Here is a 16,509-nt window from a genome sequence, read left to right as displayed (position 1 = left end):
AGAGTGTCATCTATATTTTCAAAAACACACCAAGCATATTGAAGTTGTCTGACTTCTTCACCAAGAATTCTTGGCAGACACACTTTCTCTTCCATATATTGCCTCTTCTAAGCAGCCGGTTAACTTCTTTACCAAAACACATACTGCTGCTCAATACTCTCGGTTTCTCTCCAAACTCTCCATGATTTCAACCAAACCATCTTGAGTTTGAGGGGGAGTGTGAATTAATAGAATGTATTTATTGTATAATATCCTTTTTCCTATTTTGTGTAATCACATTAGGGAGGTGCATTCATTCATACACGGTTTGTAACCCCATAAGTTGGGGCCTTGTATACAATTCCACATACAGAAAAATACATTTTCTCTGTTCACACAAAACACCTTTCCACAAATACAATGCCTGAGATCTTCTACTTAAAGAAAGGGTCATTATGGAATCTCTAGAAACCCCATACTTCTCCTTCACCACCGAGTGCCAAAGTTGGTCTTCACAATGAATAGTTCTTTACCACCATTAAAGACATTAAGTAAATATGAAGATTTGCTAAACATGATCTGACTAGAGCGACACGCCCCCCCCTAAAGACCAAACTTTACTTTTTCTGAGATCCAGTTTCACATAAACTCTGTTTAGAACTGAATCCCAAACTATTCTTGATGGTCTTCAATCTGAGATGGGCATACCAAAATAAGTACTAGGAAAAATTTCAATCTTACATCCAACCTTTGAAGCCAAAACTTCAACAACATCTCTATAACAATTCTTTTTGAAGGAAATATTCAAACCATAATACAAACACATTTGTGCAAGGACCATAGAAAGGCTTCCATTTAACGACCGGTTGCGTTCTTTTTACAGCGGTACTGTTGCTATAGCCACGAAATTGTATTTGAGCAGCAGCTGCAATTTCTTTAAGATCGGTGGCTTGCTCCCCCTTACATTTGCCGTTATAATGGAAACCTCCACCCAATAAACTGCCCTAAAATTTCCTCCCCTTTCCTCGATTTCTTACACCATTGACCAAACGTCCACCCAAACACACGCTTCTCGATCCTAAACTTTCCATATGATTCTTGCCCATCTTCTTTATATCTAAATTGAACTTGTTTTTTACCCTAAATTATTCTTTCAAGAACATTTGCTGACTGTTCTGAAGTGTATTATGGAAAAAGTTCACATGGAGCCTCGGCTCTAAACAATCAAATTTGAGCCTACCACAAAAAATTCACTAGAAGAAGTTGTTTTGATGCCCCAATATCTTCAAATTGATCATCAAGATGTATGCACATGAAAAAAGATGGATTTCAAGTTTTGAAAATAGTGTATTTTGTAATGCATTTTTGGACCGTCAATTTCAAGATTTTTAAGTTTTCATAGATCTATCAATCTCCACTATTTTTGAAGCTTTAAACTCTATAAATAAATATAAAAATATATTTTAAGTCTATCTCAAAGATTTACAATATTGAAATCACATTTCTCGACACTATTTGAAGGTAGGCTCTAATTTGATTGTTTAGAGTCTAGGCTCTATATAAACCGCACCCGTGTATTACTTATAAGGTGTAGTTTTTATTCGGTTGGAACCTTAAACACTCCAATTAAGGGGCACCTTCGAATTTTATCATAATATAAAATTTTGATGTAAATATTCTTAAGATTATCTCAAAATCTATTTTCATATATAATTATAAAATTTTAAATTTTAAAAATGGTTAAAATCAAGTAGATCTATAAACATATGAAAATCTTGAAAATAGACAGTCTAGATACTGTAGTGTAGGATGCACCATTTCTGAGACTTAAAATCTTTTTTTTTTTCAATACTCATACATCTCAATGTTGAGATAATCAATTGGAGGGATTTCAATGTTAAAACAACATTTTTCGATATATTTTTGAGGTGCATCCGTACTTCTACATTTTAAGGTTGCAACTTATATGATTTTAAAAATTTATGTTTCTTTTCATATTTATGATCATCTTGACCTAGATGATGAATCTACAAAAAAAACAAAAAAAAAAAAATTGAAAAAAAAAATCATTTAAAACTGAAATTTAGTGGGCGGCTCATAAAAACCCCATCCATTTTCTTTTAATCCAAGGAAAACACGTCTTCCTTGTTCATCAGGCTTCAAATTGGGTAATTGTGAGTGTATCATTGACTACACTTAAAGTTAAAAACAAAAAAAGAAAAAAATATCAAACGTCCAATTTGGGATCAAATGTCTACCAATAAATAATCGTACAGTGTACATCCCAATTTTTATTTTCGAAGTTAGCCAAAAAATTTGGTTCCTTGAGACACTCCTAATGGGGTCGTAGCCAAGGGCGCAAATCGCCAGTATCATCCTGCGGGAGATAAAAATCTTTTAATAAGCATATAAATTGGAGATGGGTCATCAAATTTCTCCGGCGCCGGCGTTCACATCATCTCTGGGGTCGGCGTCGCTGCGAATCTCTCTCTCTTTCTGTCGAGGCAGGTCTCTACCTCTTCTTTCTCTCTCTAACGCAGGCAAGTCCTACGAATAAAGAAAAACAGTTTTATTGGTGGCCTGCACAAGCTTAATCCCTTAGCGGTTTTGCTTCTTTGAATGTATAGGCATGCAATTGTTCCATGCGGAGGATTCATGATCCTATGGTATATAGTAAAGGGGGAGTTGGAGTTTTAGGTCTTAGAGATAGAGAGAAAGAGATGATTACTCGTTCCAATTTAGCAGAGCAGTTGAGGGAATACCAAACCAGGTCCAAGTATGAATGGGCTTCCGCTTCTTTCTTCTCCTCTACCTCCAATTTTGGTTCCAATTCCAGGTATTTTGAGAGCCAATCTTTCAAACTTTTTTTTTGTTTTTTGAAAATCTGTTGTTCTTTCTGGATGTCTCTGATCTTGATCTTTTATTATTGTGGAATTTGGCCTGTTTTTGATCTCGCATGTTTGCTAAGTTCTTGAAATATTGGTGGGGTGAGAGGGTTTATGGCTATTTTTTGGGTGTTTTATTGGTTTATTTATAGTTTTTTGAAGAAAATTTATATTATTGTTAAAGATATTAAATTGGTTTTCTCAATGAATGAATGACACTGACATTGCTTTCTTTGTGATCTTTTTTCGGTTTTCATTTTTATGATTAAATCTGAAGTCCGTATTCTGGTTTGCATTTCTTTGGGAAAATGGCATCAATGAGCACTTTTTGAGTCAATTTTCAGTCATTTCTTGTCAAAAAATGGTTATTGGTTTCTTTCCCAACTGTAATAAGTGCCTGTCAATCAAAATCAGACGTTCTTTCTGCATCGTGTTTCCTTGGTTGTAGACATTTATCTTCTATAGCAAAGTACACAACGATTTATCTCTAGATAAATGAATTCAATTGCAAATTCTATGTAAAAGTGGAGTTAGGCCATGTACTTAATTATTTTCCTATGAATCTAATTAGATTGGTATTCCAATTATAATTTTCTATCTTCAGTGCTCATTTCTCCAATTAGTCGCTCATTTTTCAACTTCTCTAGTTGGTAAATGTAGTTCTACACGCGTTGTGTTCATCTTCCATTGTATGTGGAGCAACACATCATGTTTCTGACTTGACCGATAACCTAGTAATCATCTAAAGGGGAATTCTTGCCCAGAGTTAGACTTATTATCATCAGGATGTCCAATAAAATGGGCATCTAGGAATCCATTGAACCTCTAGAATATCAGCTTGATTGTGAAGTTTATAGTGCACATTTCTCTGAATTTTAAATTTTTGTTGTTTTCAAAGAGGAATTCCAGGATTGCTAAGAGATTCAATTGGGAGCCCTAAACGTGGAACTCAACTCGTCTTTTAATGTTGGAAACATGACGCATCTCACAACTTGAGCATCTGTTGTTTATTCCTAGTAGTTTTATCGCATGGACTTTTGCTTTGATAATCTGATGACAGTTTTACAAAGAAGAGCATCCATGGTATTACCATTGTCTATCCTGAATCCTTTTCCAACATTTCCTAAAGAGCTTCCTGGAAATAGTGATAGCAGCTTTTATTATATATATATATATATATTTCTAAGACAGATAAGATTGTCCATTGACAATTCCAAATTGAAAAAGACATTGTCACCATGCCTTATCTTATTTATTTCCTGGTTGTTTCTAACTACTGATTTATTATCTCTCTGTAAATTTTGGATATCAAAATTATCCCCCCTATTCCAGACAATATTTTAATTTAGATGCCTACCAAAATCCATCTGAGTGACGGCCTTAGAAAATGTGAAATTTCCTGGCCCCATCCCATATTGGGAGATGGAGAAGCATTGGGCTCAGGATCACAAAAGGGGAGACATGATAGGGAGTTATTTTGGTATGCGAGGTATCACAGCCTAAAAATATGGGCAATCGATGGAGTAGGGAGGAAAGGAGAATACGGAAGAAGGATGGAAGGGAGCTGTTCTTTATATTAGTAATGTCAGAGGTTGACCTAGAGAAATTACACTGGAGATAATGATTGAGGCACTATGATGTAGTTTTTCTCTGTATGTGGCCTGTAATGAAAGTTTTTTGAAGAATAAAATAAGCAGAAGGGAAACAAGAGTGTCAAAAAGAGGAACAAGAGTTAAATTGGTAGGTGTCTTCTATCAATTGCAATAAGGTGAGAGGGGTACATTTGTTGATAAGGCTAAGGAGGATTTTGGTGGTGAGACGGGGCCTCATTGTTATGATCAAGGATTGCTAAGGGGACTCAACATGCCAGGTAGGGTTATGCATTTAAGAGAATGGTTGGGAGATAACATGGTCATTGTAATGTTGGTCTCAGAGTTCAGGTTGAATAGGTTGGTAGTTGTGGACTTATAACTCGTCAAGATGGATAAAGTTGGGATTGTTAGTAGAAACATAGTCTTGATTTATAACTTCGTATCTACTTAAGAAATGGAAAGAAGAGGGTCATCCTTGAGGAATTATTCTTTCTAGATAGGGCCAAGGCGCAGGCTACGCTGTCTGATTTTGAAAATGAATAAAGGCTCAAATTAATGCTTACAGATCTTCACAATTGCCAAAGGGTTTTTATTCTTTCTAAGTCGAAAAGGCAACATGGAAAAACTAATTGCCATTACTTGATGGTGTGTCTATATTCAGTTCACTTTATTCTTAGGTACTGGTTCGCAGGTTAACTACTCTTATTTTCAACATAGACATCGAAACGACTGCACAATGTTGTATAATATCATTTGATGGCATGAGTTAATGAGCCGTAGCATGATCAAGTGCAGACCTAAATATTACTCTACTTTTGCAGAGGCTACGGTTACTTGGGATGAAGCTTATTGTAAAACAGAAGTTTCTGACAGGGATTTTATGTGAATGATCAATGAGAAGGATGCAAAGTTCATACTTCATGATTATCAACTATTTATGATGGCTATTCATGTATAGGATACTGTTTTATGAAATTCGGCTGTCATAAAGTCGGTTATTGTTTTCTAAGGGAGTTGGGGTTGGCGTAAAAAGTAAAAGTAGCTTTCATTTTTGAGGAGATGCTTATAAAATATTTAACTTTTCAATGCATGTTGCAAACTATGCAAGTTTTACTTCAAAGAATGCATTATAAAACATAGCACCTCTCTCAAGTTAAGTGTTGCAACTGTTAAGACTTGTCTTGATTATCAAGTATTATTTTATGTTGTTTCCATTATGGCCTACTTTAGTCAAATATTCCAAGGGCACATATATGCTGATATTCGTGCCAATTTTGTATTTTTGCATTTAATATATTCTAACTAACTTCTTTATGCAAATATATACATATGAATGTTGAAACACACTCAGAACTTCAAATCAATGAATATGTTGATTCTTTGAATCGTTGAAATAATGAAAAACATCAACAAGTCCTTAGTGTATTAATGTCCATACTCCATAGTGGTATAGTCCATGCTTCATAGTTGATTCTTCATACAATCATCATACATATAGCACCCTGAAAACTATTGCAATAAGAGAGGATAAGCTTTCAGATGATTCTTAAAAATCTACAATATTTTCTTGAATCAAAAAATTTGCAAAAAAAATTAATTTGGGTGTTTTAAGGGTTTAAGGTTGAGTTTTTACACTTTGGCGGGTCTTAGAATACGTCCAAAACACCTTTCTGCGCTTTTCAATGGGTCAAAAGGACCCAAAATGGCCTCATTGGCTATTTTTTCGGCCAAAAAATGTCCAGATCATGGTCACCTGTCGAACCCGCTTGGGCAGGTGCCTAGAGATACTCACCTAAGTCTAGGCGAGGAGACCTAGGCTTCCTTTGGTGCCTTGGTGCTGCAGGCCATTTGTTTAAACTATGGATTCTGGATATATATGTATATATATATATATATATATATATATATATATATATATATATATATATATATATATATATATATATATATTGCCAGCATTACATGACTTGCCTCAGTACACTTGGACTTGGGCGAGTTTCTTGGACTCGCCCTATGGGCGAGGCCAAGTAGGGGTGAGTTCCATGGCAACTCATCCCACCCCTTATAAATCATCATCCAAGGCCTATCCCAACCATTTGGGGTCATCCTGTTCTGCCATTTTGTTCTATCAAGGGCCATACCCTTAGTTAGACCATAAGACACCATATCTCTTCTTACTACTTTCATCGATATCTTTTTGGGCTTCCTCTTTCCATTTTAGAGCCTTCCACTTGAACCAAATCACCCCTCCTAATAAGTGTTGTTCTACGTTGACACTGCACATGGCTAGACCACCTAAGTCTATTTTCCCTCATCTTATCGCCTATTGTAGCTACCCCTTGGATGTATTCATTCGAATTATATCCCTTTCTACCTCGCCACTCATCCATCTCAACATTCTTATTTGAGCTACACTGATTCTATGGATATGTTATTTTTTGACCGCCCAACATTCCATCTTATAAATCATGCTGGTCTTACTGCTGCCTTATAGACCCACCCTTATAAATGATCAACATCATCCGAGCCTTGTCTCAACTATTTAGGGTTAGCTACACAAATCTTGTTTGGCCGTTCCACTCTATTAGGAGCCATACCTTCAATCAGACTATAGGTCACCATATGTCTTCTTACTAAGTCCATTTATGTCCTTTTGGGCCTTCCCCTTGCCCTTTAGAGCATTCCACTGGAACCAAATTACCCTTCCGAACCGGTGCTGTTCTAGGTCGACATTGCACATGACATAGACCACCTAATTCTACTTTCCCTCATCTTATTGCCTTTTGGAACCCCACCCTTATATATATAGTAAAAAATATGAAAAAATGAAAAATATGGAAAAACTTGAAAAAAACCACTATATTTGTTAGAAATAAGTTCTTAGATGATTTTGGTAGTTTGAAAGATGATTTGAGAAGTCCCATATTTTTCCTTTTTGTCCTAAATTTATTTGAAATATTCAAAATCTAAATCAAAATTTTCAGTAGTCTTATATTTTATAGTCTTCTAATGCTTTCCATTACCTATTTCATATTTATAATTTTTAACTATTTTTGAAAATTTTTAACCATTTTTTGACATTTTTTGGTTGTACATGGCTCGACCGAGTTACTCGGATCGGCCAAGGCTGTGTATCTTGGGCGAGACAAGTTATTGAGCCTTGTTCTAAGTTTTACTATATATACAACTGATCTACTGCATTCTGTTTGCTTTTTTTGGGGCATATGTTGCATTTCTTTTGTCTTTTTAAGATGGGACTTCAGAAGCCCTAGCAATGAGCTGATTATTTATTTATATAGTGCTGCCTGATAAGAGGTTTTATGGGGCTTTAGTTTATAGACTAACTGAGCTAGTGCTGCCCTTGGCTTCATTGGAGCTATCCATTGTTCTTTACATAATTCTATTTGTATGCAAACTGCAAGACTTGCTATTTATTTGTGGAAAAGGTCATGTGACAAGTAAAATGTTTTCTTGGTGGCCAATCATTTAATGAGTTTCATCATGAAATGTGACTGGGTGAAATTATTATGGATCCCATCTTAGTGTTTATATGATTCTCCCTGTACTACCATGATTTGTTCAGCATGCATAACCTTGTGATTGCCTTGGTTCAAAGGATTTTATCTCAAGCAAAGGCACTATTTACTTTTTTAGGTTACATAACTGTCTCGAGGTGTGTGCATTTGGAGACATGTGCATTATGTGACCATGTCAATTTGTATGTTTGAAATCTAGTTGGGTGGGTGGTTCGAGACCCCAAATTTTTTTGTAAATTCGTGAAAAATGGAAAACTCAGAAAAATTGAAAAAAATCATAAAAAAACCTATAAATTATGTACAAACATATCAAATAAAAAAGAGGTTTTAAGTAAATCTATTCTAGGAATTTAAATTGAATAAATGAAATTTACCCAAAACTTCGAGGCTGATCCTCCAATATTTGCACTTGGCATGTATCGATGCCTCCAATCTTTATCTAAGCTTTCCCTAAACAGCTGAAAACAATGCCAACAAACCTCTCACCCCCCCCAAACACCGAACCCAAAAAGAAAAAAAAAGAAAACACAGATTTGGGATTCAAGTTTGGATCCAGTTGATCCGAGCTCTTAAAATTTTCTGGTGAATAGTAAATCCAAAATTAAAAACTTACAAGTCGGAGATATTTTTCTTTTTCATTAGAAACCTGCCTATGATGGGATGTAGAACCTAAAATAGGCTTGGGGAACGGATTTCCATCGAAGAGTGACCAGTACTTGTGAAGAAATCATAATTTTTTGAAACCGGGCAAAACCTAGGTTGAATTTTTGATCTCTCTAATCCATGGAAAATCTGAACCATCTAATTGATAGATCTTGCAACAACAAAGGCTCAAATGGGAATGTTTATAATTATAAAATGAAGAAGCTTTATAAACCCTGAATAAGGGGGGCTTAAGAGCTCGACACTTAGCCGAGACCTGGTTACTCAGTGAGTCGGAATTGACTCGCCTGACTTGGCGAATGCTGATCTTCATCACCATCATCATCATTATCATCATCATCATCATCAACAACAACAACAACAACAAAAACAACAACAACATCATCATCACAACAACAACAATGACGATGACGACGATGATGATGGTGATGATGATGATGATGATGATGCTGATGATGCTGATGATTATTAGTATTATTATTACTATTGCTACAACTGTGATTGTTATTTTATTGTGAGCAGGATTGTATAATGCGTGTTGTGGAATATATGAAAAATATGAGCATGTAATATATTTTACATAAGTAAGAATACATATGCATTTACATGTGTCTGCATGTATATGTACTTAAAGTGTACTACTATCTTCCCCATGTCTTTGTCGTACCCATGGCAACATTGAAGCCTAGAGTTGCGAGTAGTTATCCTGTGGGCCCTAGTGTTTGACAATTTAGGGGCTTTAATAACAAGACCTCCTGAGTAGTTTGGTCGGTATTATACATGATTCATTAACCTGATACCAGGAGTTGGGAACAGTAATCAACAATGATGGTAGATCCTTCATTAACCTGATACCAGGAGTTGGAGGCATCATTTGAGACTGAACAGCAATGACCACAATGAATTTCTCTGGCCCTGCGGTCTTATGTAACTCTATTGTGGCAGAGTTGGTACTTTTGACTGGCTTAAGGGAATTTAACATCTTTTTCCTTTTCTCCATTAATACTGGGCTCCCATGACATTTTTAGATGGGCCAGTCAGGGGAAGATTCTCCCATGGAAGCTAGTGGACTTATTGGAAGAAATCCACTTGGCTAACTTCAGAGAGGTAAGAGGTTTCATTTGAGCATATTGCCTTGGAGGCCAGTAGTGAAAAAAGTGGTGCACTTGGGTTCAATCTTCAAGGAGCTCACATTAGCTTAGAGGATGAGATCTGTACCTTCTTTGGTGTAGTTAGGTTGCACTTCAACTCCTTTCTGTCTTCTAGCCTTTTCTCTCTCTCAGATCCATTTCTACATATTTGTTTCTGTCCTCTGCAATGTCAGTATGAGTTGAGACATTTGTATTTTCAGTAATGGATTTTAGTTGATTACATTAGAGATTTACCTGGCATGACAATGGCATACCCATGTTTTATGACCTTAAATACCGCAGAAACCTTTTTTACTGTAACATGAGTTTTATTACCTTGCAATTCCTGAAAACTATAGGGTTGAGTCTGATTCCCTTGCTTTACCTCAACAATTACAAGGAGCGCTGTCCTTTTCCTTTTTTTTTTTACTTTTATTTTAAACCTTACTTAATTATGTCGAGTGGCCATTGCAGTTAGCTGGCCACTAGTTATTTGATTTGTTGACTCAGAAAAGACTGTACTTGACTCTGACCCTTATCTAGTTTTGACATCTTCTCAGGTTTGGTCCTGGTTGATTAGGACCAAGTTGAATGGCTGGTCCTGTCTTGTTTCAAAAAATTTGCTTATTGAAGACCTTGCAACTGTAAAGGAAGATAAAGAGAGGAGATATAAAATCTTAAAGTTCTATTATGACAATGTATATTTGATTATAAATTCCGCTAATAATATGTGAATAATATAATATGACATGGCTTTTTTTTTGAAATAATTATAGGACATATTGTTGCATTTGCTTGTCACCCAATGGTGTGGCACCTGGTTTGCATGAGGGAGGTCAAGGGTTTGAAACCTTGAAGTTTGTTCCTCATTCATGCTAATCTATGGGAGATATGGTATGGTCTATTACCAGTATTAAGATGGTAATTTTTGGGAACATGCTTTGTTTCAATGTAATGCGATTTGTGAGAATACTATGCTTATTGAACATCGTGTACTTTCTCAGCTAAATGTATCAAACTGACCATGGAGTTGTTCTATACAACGTCTTAGTAAGAAATTTCCTGCTTACTTATGTATTGCTTGGCCTCATATGGTAAATATCTCATATTTACTTGAGAATTATGCCCCATCTTGAGGTGTGGCTTGAGGATTGGAGGCATGACCCGTGAGAGATGTTTATAGCATTGAAACTGTAACCTGGGGAAGATGCTCTGTGGTGAAGATCTGCTGTTGTGACGTTTTAGAGATCAACTGTTATGTATGAACTCCAATGCCCTCATTGGTATTGTTGGCTTTTTATTTTATCCTCAATCGTTGTATGACTTTCAATGATGAACTAGTAAGTTGAAGCTTCATACACTGACATAAAATTGTAATAGATCTCTCTCTGGCATGTGATGGAGAGAAACATTATCTCTTGGTATTTATTCTCGAACCTCTGACTATGAAATAGGCTGATCTTATGTATTACATAACCGTTGACAGGTTGACACAACCCATGCTGCAATAGATCCTCATAACCCGTCATGTGGATACTACTGAGATCCTCTTGCTACCGGCTGCAAATCAATATTTCTTTACACGTGTTTTCCTTTTGTTGTTTGAAAGCATTAACAGTTGGAGGACATCATGGTCACTACAGCCCTTGAATTTTTGATGCAATCTAGGGTGATGGATTTATATTTGCTGCCTTATCCATGCAATCTCATTGAAATCCGAACAACTAAATTTGAAATAGCTAGCCCATTTGATTTTCTAGAAACCTGCGGAAGGCCCTCCTTTTAGGGGCTGTTCAGGTACCTAATATATTGCCTGTGAAATATATTACTGGCAGCGTACATTACTGGTGTGATACATTACCTGGAAATGAATTGTTGCTGTTGGGGTAGCATCCACATATAACCTAGGAAACACATTGCTACTGTTTGGCTACGTCCAGAAGAAATCTGGGAAATGCATTATCCTAATTTTGGAAATATTGCATGAATTTTAGTATTTTACCCACACTATTTTACCCTCATTTAGAATTTTGGAAATATTGCATGAATTTTAGTATTTTACCCTCATTTAGAATTTTGGAAATATTGCATGAATTTTAGTATGTTACCCTCATTTTGGATAAAATATCAATTGAAAACTAAAACTACCAAAACCATCCTCAATTCATGTTATGATATTAAAAAAATCTGCCAAGACAGACCATTTTTTCATGTTCTGTGGCAAAACTAATCAACACATATTTAAGGCCAATAAGCTCATAACAACAAAAGGAAGCAATGAAAAACACCCTATGAAACAGCAGTCCATCCTACAATGTTCAAACCCCTGTAATTCATATATGCAAGTGCCATTGTCAAAAGCACAGTAATAGCTCTCGGAAAACTTTCACCAAGAGCTGGAACTTGGTATAAAGCATTGTCAATGACCCTGGTAGCCATTTCATCCATCCTCATTGAAACCCTCAAAATGGGTCCAAGGCGATGAAAGCCAAACAACATAACCTCCAATTTCAGGAAACATGGTGCCCATTTCAGCTGTGAATATGTGATCAAAGCTTCTGGGATGTTCCATATAACAGGAAAGACCAGGAAACCAAGAAGGGCTATACTATCTTCTACCCCAAATGGGCAACCGCTTACCTCATAATATATGAGGAAATTAGAGGTAGAATTGAGACTTCCCCTACTAGTCTAGTCTAGGCTCATCTCCATTAAATTCCTGATAATCTGAAGTAGTAATCCCCCCATTGGAAGAAAGTTTTGGTTTTTGGAACACTTAACAGCCTCTGTTTTAACACATCTATATACCAAAGTAGCTTTAAAGAGTTCAGTTCAGTATCATAATACAATATTTATGAATTATCTTGTTATCATCATCCACCATTAAACTTTTAGAACAAAAATTGAAAAAGGACCAAGAAGAAGAAATGAAATGAAACATTGATAAACAATTTTAACAGAAAAATGGCATATTGACTCTGCTCCCAATAATAACATAACTAAGAAACAAGTATAAAAATTCAAACCCAAGTGGGAATTACTGTTAGCTTGGTAACAGTTTATCATTTTTCTTCCTGATATAACCTGGAAGAAGTAAAGGGACAAGAAATTTAGAGAGCTAGGGCACTTCTAGTTTAGAGAGAGAAAGTTAGGGTACTTCTGGTTTAGACTTTAGAGAGAGAAAGCTAGGGCACTGTTGCAACTTTGGGCAATTTATGGTTGCCCTATTGAGAGGTGACAGAGCCTTAATTGACGGGTTGTGGATAAGTACCTTTTTCTTGGTTAGATTGTTTGCTCAGAGTGATTACTTTGAGACAAAAACTATATCAAATATGGTTTAACTACTGTTTTTGGGAAAAGTTTGTGTGCTAATAGGTGGTAAAAGCAGAGAGGAAAAGGTGACCTTGAAAGAGACTATGCTTCATAAAAGTTAATCTCACTCTGCAAAAGCTGCTCGTAAATCTGTTAGGGTTTCTTCTGCAAGGGTTTTCGGGGAGCTGCGAGGTGAGAGAGGAGAGGGAAACATGCATATGAGAGAGGGAGAGGGTTTTTAAGCGGGCCTCAAATCAATGAGGTCGATTTGATAATTTAGGTGGGTCTGCGGGGCTTTAGATTATCCATCATGCTACGTAATGGATTTCTTAGCCTTTGAGGGTGAAATCCATTGCTTGATTTTTGGGGATAATTGTAGGAATCAAATTTCCATTTCCTGCCTACTATATGCATACCCAAACGTAGGAAATGGCGAATTTCGCTGTAATCCATTACCCTGCAACAGTAATATGGGTATCTAAACGGCCCCTTAGTGAAATTTGAGTGGTAATCTAGCAATGCAACAACCATGTGTGCAACTTACTATTGGTTGCTCTCTCATTCATATTTTTTCATCTGGTTGTACAAACACGGTTTTTTTTTCTTTGTTTGAGATTTTGGTTAATTTCATCATCTTATTGTGAATTTGGAACTCTAGCAGGTTTATTTTGGTGGGTTTACTAAAATTATACTCAGAAACCCTGGTTCTGCAGCCCCTATGACCTAAACTCTGTACTGAGAGTCTGAACTCTATATTATCTAGTTCATTTTTTACTCGGAAAGTCTTCTGATGATTCTTAAGCACAACATGTTCATGCAGCACTTGTTCAAGCAAAGGGGATTTGGAGTACCTAGGGCCTTGAACTCTTGTATATCGCAATTTGACATAGTCTGAATAGAAGGCGATATGTGAATCAAATGTGCACCTTAGGTCTATTCGATATGTGAATCATTGTGCACCTTAGCTCCTTAGCTTCTGGTGGTTGTTCCACATTGCAAGTTTGTGATTACGGCGGCTGTACATCTAGTTTATACCCCTCAATTGTGTTACTTACTGACTGGGATATATTACGAGAATAAAAGGGTGGGGGAAGTCAATGAGAACAAAACCTTCTAAGCAATTTTGCAAAATGTCATTCTATCTGCATTAAGAATTTGTATTGCTAAATTATTACAAGATGCTGATTCCGTCTCCGTACTGGCAATCATCGTTCTTTTCCAACAATTGTACTTGTTGCCTTTGTGCATTTTTTGAGTTATATGATTTGTAACTGGATGCAAGGTTACTTATCTGTTAAAGTAGATGTCTGTATTTTAATGTTTTCTCTACTGCTGCTAAAATTGTGTGAAATATAGCTAGGCACAATAGAGGATGCTGACCCTGGTCTACTTTTTATATAATGCAGGGTGGATATGGCAATCTCAGTGTTATGGGAACTCTTTGTCCTCACTTTCCTGGTCTTCTCGGCAATTTCTCTTTATTTCAGGTACATGAGGCTTGCCTTTTGCCTCATCTGCATTGCTACCCTCGTGCTTATATGTTTGAAAATTACGAGGCATGTGAAGTTAGCCAGGAAACGGAAGCGGAGAATGCTTCTGCCTCTTTCCATGTAAATGCTTTGGAATTGGGCCCTCTGAAGTTGGGCATTCCCCACAACGCTAAAGAGGGACAGTGTTTATAGTGGATAACCCTTTCTTAATCACAATTTATGCAAATTGTTATAATTTTTATGTTGGATGAGTTTTCTGTAGCATATGTGTTTTCATTCTGAAATTGTTAAGTTGCGATTCTTGGTTGTCCTTGAAGTCGATGATCTTATTTTGGGCATGTATACTGATCCTGCAGGAGCAATTCCTTGGGCAAAAGATCTACTTAGAACTTCCTTTAAATTTCACTTTAGGTTGACCAGATAAGGTATTGTTCCTCTGAAAATGAAAATGAAAATGAACATATATATAAATGAAGATTATCTCATAAATTTTCACAAACTGCATCAATAGGAATCCATGGTTGAGGGAGGTTTGGGTGCCACTGTGGCCTACCCATGAACCGTGAATAGAAACTTGAAATTCACTAAAACTTGAACCCACTAAAACGTTCCAAATTCGTCCTTCGAAAACCCTAATCCTTGAAAGTGGCTTCTCTTTGAAAATCTAATCAATGAAAATGGCTGCTCCACATGATGTATTCCTTCTATTTCCTTCAGCCCCATTATTCATCATTGGCCATTAATGATTCTCTCCCCCTGCTTTTCTTCCTTCCGATCTTAGATTTGGCCTCTTCTCTGATCAGTGGAAGTTGAGCTGATCCTTGCAATTTTAACAATATCCTTTTGTTGAGGAACTCTGAATCTTTCATGCTTAGTCTCATATGGTTTTGTGGACCTCTCTCCCTTTTTGTGGTCCGCTATTTGTCCTTTCTGGTTCTCTCAGTTAGGTTTGGTGACAACCAAAATTCTTACACCTATGTTTTCTTGAAAGAACTAGGGTATTATGGTCTTTGGGTGAAGAAAAATTAGATTTAATGGGAAGCAAGAAACCCTAGTAATCTCTATAGTAGAGAGTCAATAAAGATATAATACATTTGCTTTTAAGAGTCGACCCTTTGGAGTCGTGAATCTCAAAGTAGGAGATTGTTTCACAGAGGGATTGTTTTTGGGGGACAGAGAGAGAGAGATGTCTCCAAGAGAGGCAGTATTCTTTTGGATTGTTTAAACTGCCACTTTACGGAGTAATTTTTTTAGTTTGCTCTCAAGGTTCTCTTTTCGGTAGCAGTGTAGCACGAGGAAGACGAGGTTAATCGGAAAAGTTTTTTGGTTGGGAGAGCGTGTCTAGAAGTATGTAATGCTTTTGCTAATATTCAGATATATCACATGTAACTTAAAATTGTAATCTTCATCGAGATAATAGATTTTTTCTTGCTGAGGCAGTGGATGTAGCCTTACGGTGTGTACCATATAAATTATTGTATTATTGGCATGCTTTTAGTTTTGCAATTTGCTTAATTCTTACACTGCATTTGTTGTTATATTGGGTGGGATCCAAGTGATTGGGATTCTTAGTTTGCCAAATGAGGGGTTCTCGAGGTTCTACACTCTCTGGTTTGATGGTCTAGCTAGTTGTGGGCTGTGCGGTCGATATGTTTATGCGTAACAGATAGACTTCTGAGCCCTTGATGCAAATGAAGGAAAAGATAGACTTCTGAGCCCTTGATGCAAATGAAGGAAAAGAAAAAGAAAAAAGAAGACAGTTAGACCTACTTTGTTTTTGGAAAATATTTCCATATATCTTATTTTTAGATTTCATTTCTTGATAAACTTAAGGTTTCAAAAAATATCTTTTAACCTTCTGACCGTTTTAAACTTATTTTGTAACTTAAACAAATGTGAGAAAGACGTGCTATTTCTAAACC

General features: G+C 36.3%; 1 protein-coding gene across 2 annotated transcripts; it reads left to right on the top strand.

The window, feature by feature from the left end:
* Positions 1–2,422: 2,422 nt before the first annotated feature.
* LOC105421800 (NADH-ubiquinone oxidoreductase chain) lies at positions 2,423–14,846 on the top strand. Of its 2 annotated transcripts, XM_020661675.2 has the most exons (3): positions 2,423–2,483; positions 2,607–2,815; positions 14,504–14,846. In XM_020661675.2, exons 2-3 carry the CDS (start codon positions 2,622–2,624, stop codon positions 14,709–14,711), a joined length of 402 nt encoding a protein of 133 aa, XP_020517334.1. In that variant the 5' UTR covers positions 2,423–2,483; positions 2,607–2,621; the 3' UTR covers positions 14,712–14,846. The 2 variants fall into 2 exon arrangements, with proteins under 2 accessions (XP_020517334.1, XP_088702421.1); XM_088846295.1 differs by having other exon boundaries at positions 2,423–2,815.
* The last annotated feature ends 1,663 nt before the right edge of the window (positions 14,847–16,509 follow it).

The sequence above is a fragment of the Amborella trichopoda genome, chromosome 9 (genome assembly GCF_054954075.1).
Source record: "Amborella trichopoda isolate Santa Cruz 75 chromosome 9, AtrichopodaSantaCruz75HAP2 v2.0, whole genome shotgun sequence".
In the NCBI taxonomy this organism is placed as follows: Eukaryota; Viridiplantae; Streptophyta; class Magnoliopsida; order Amborellales; family Amborellaceae; genus Amborella; species Amborella trichopoda.
The sequence above is the reverse complement of the archived record's forward strand: the minus strand, read 5'-3'. Positions and strand labels throughout refer to the sequence as shown.

Excerpts from the sequence above, each read along its gene's own strand:
- LOC105421800 (XM_020661675.2), top strand. The coding sequence starts at position 2,622 with ATGCGGAGGATTCATGATCCTATGGTATATAGTAAAGGGGGAGTTGGA. Across the intron at positions 2,816-14,503 it reads AATTTTGGTTCCAATTCCAG|GGTGGATATGGCAATCTCAG; the intron begins GTATTTTGAGAG and ends TATATAATGCAG.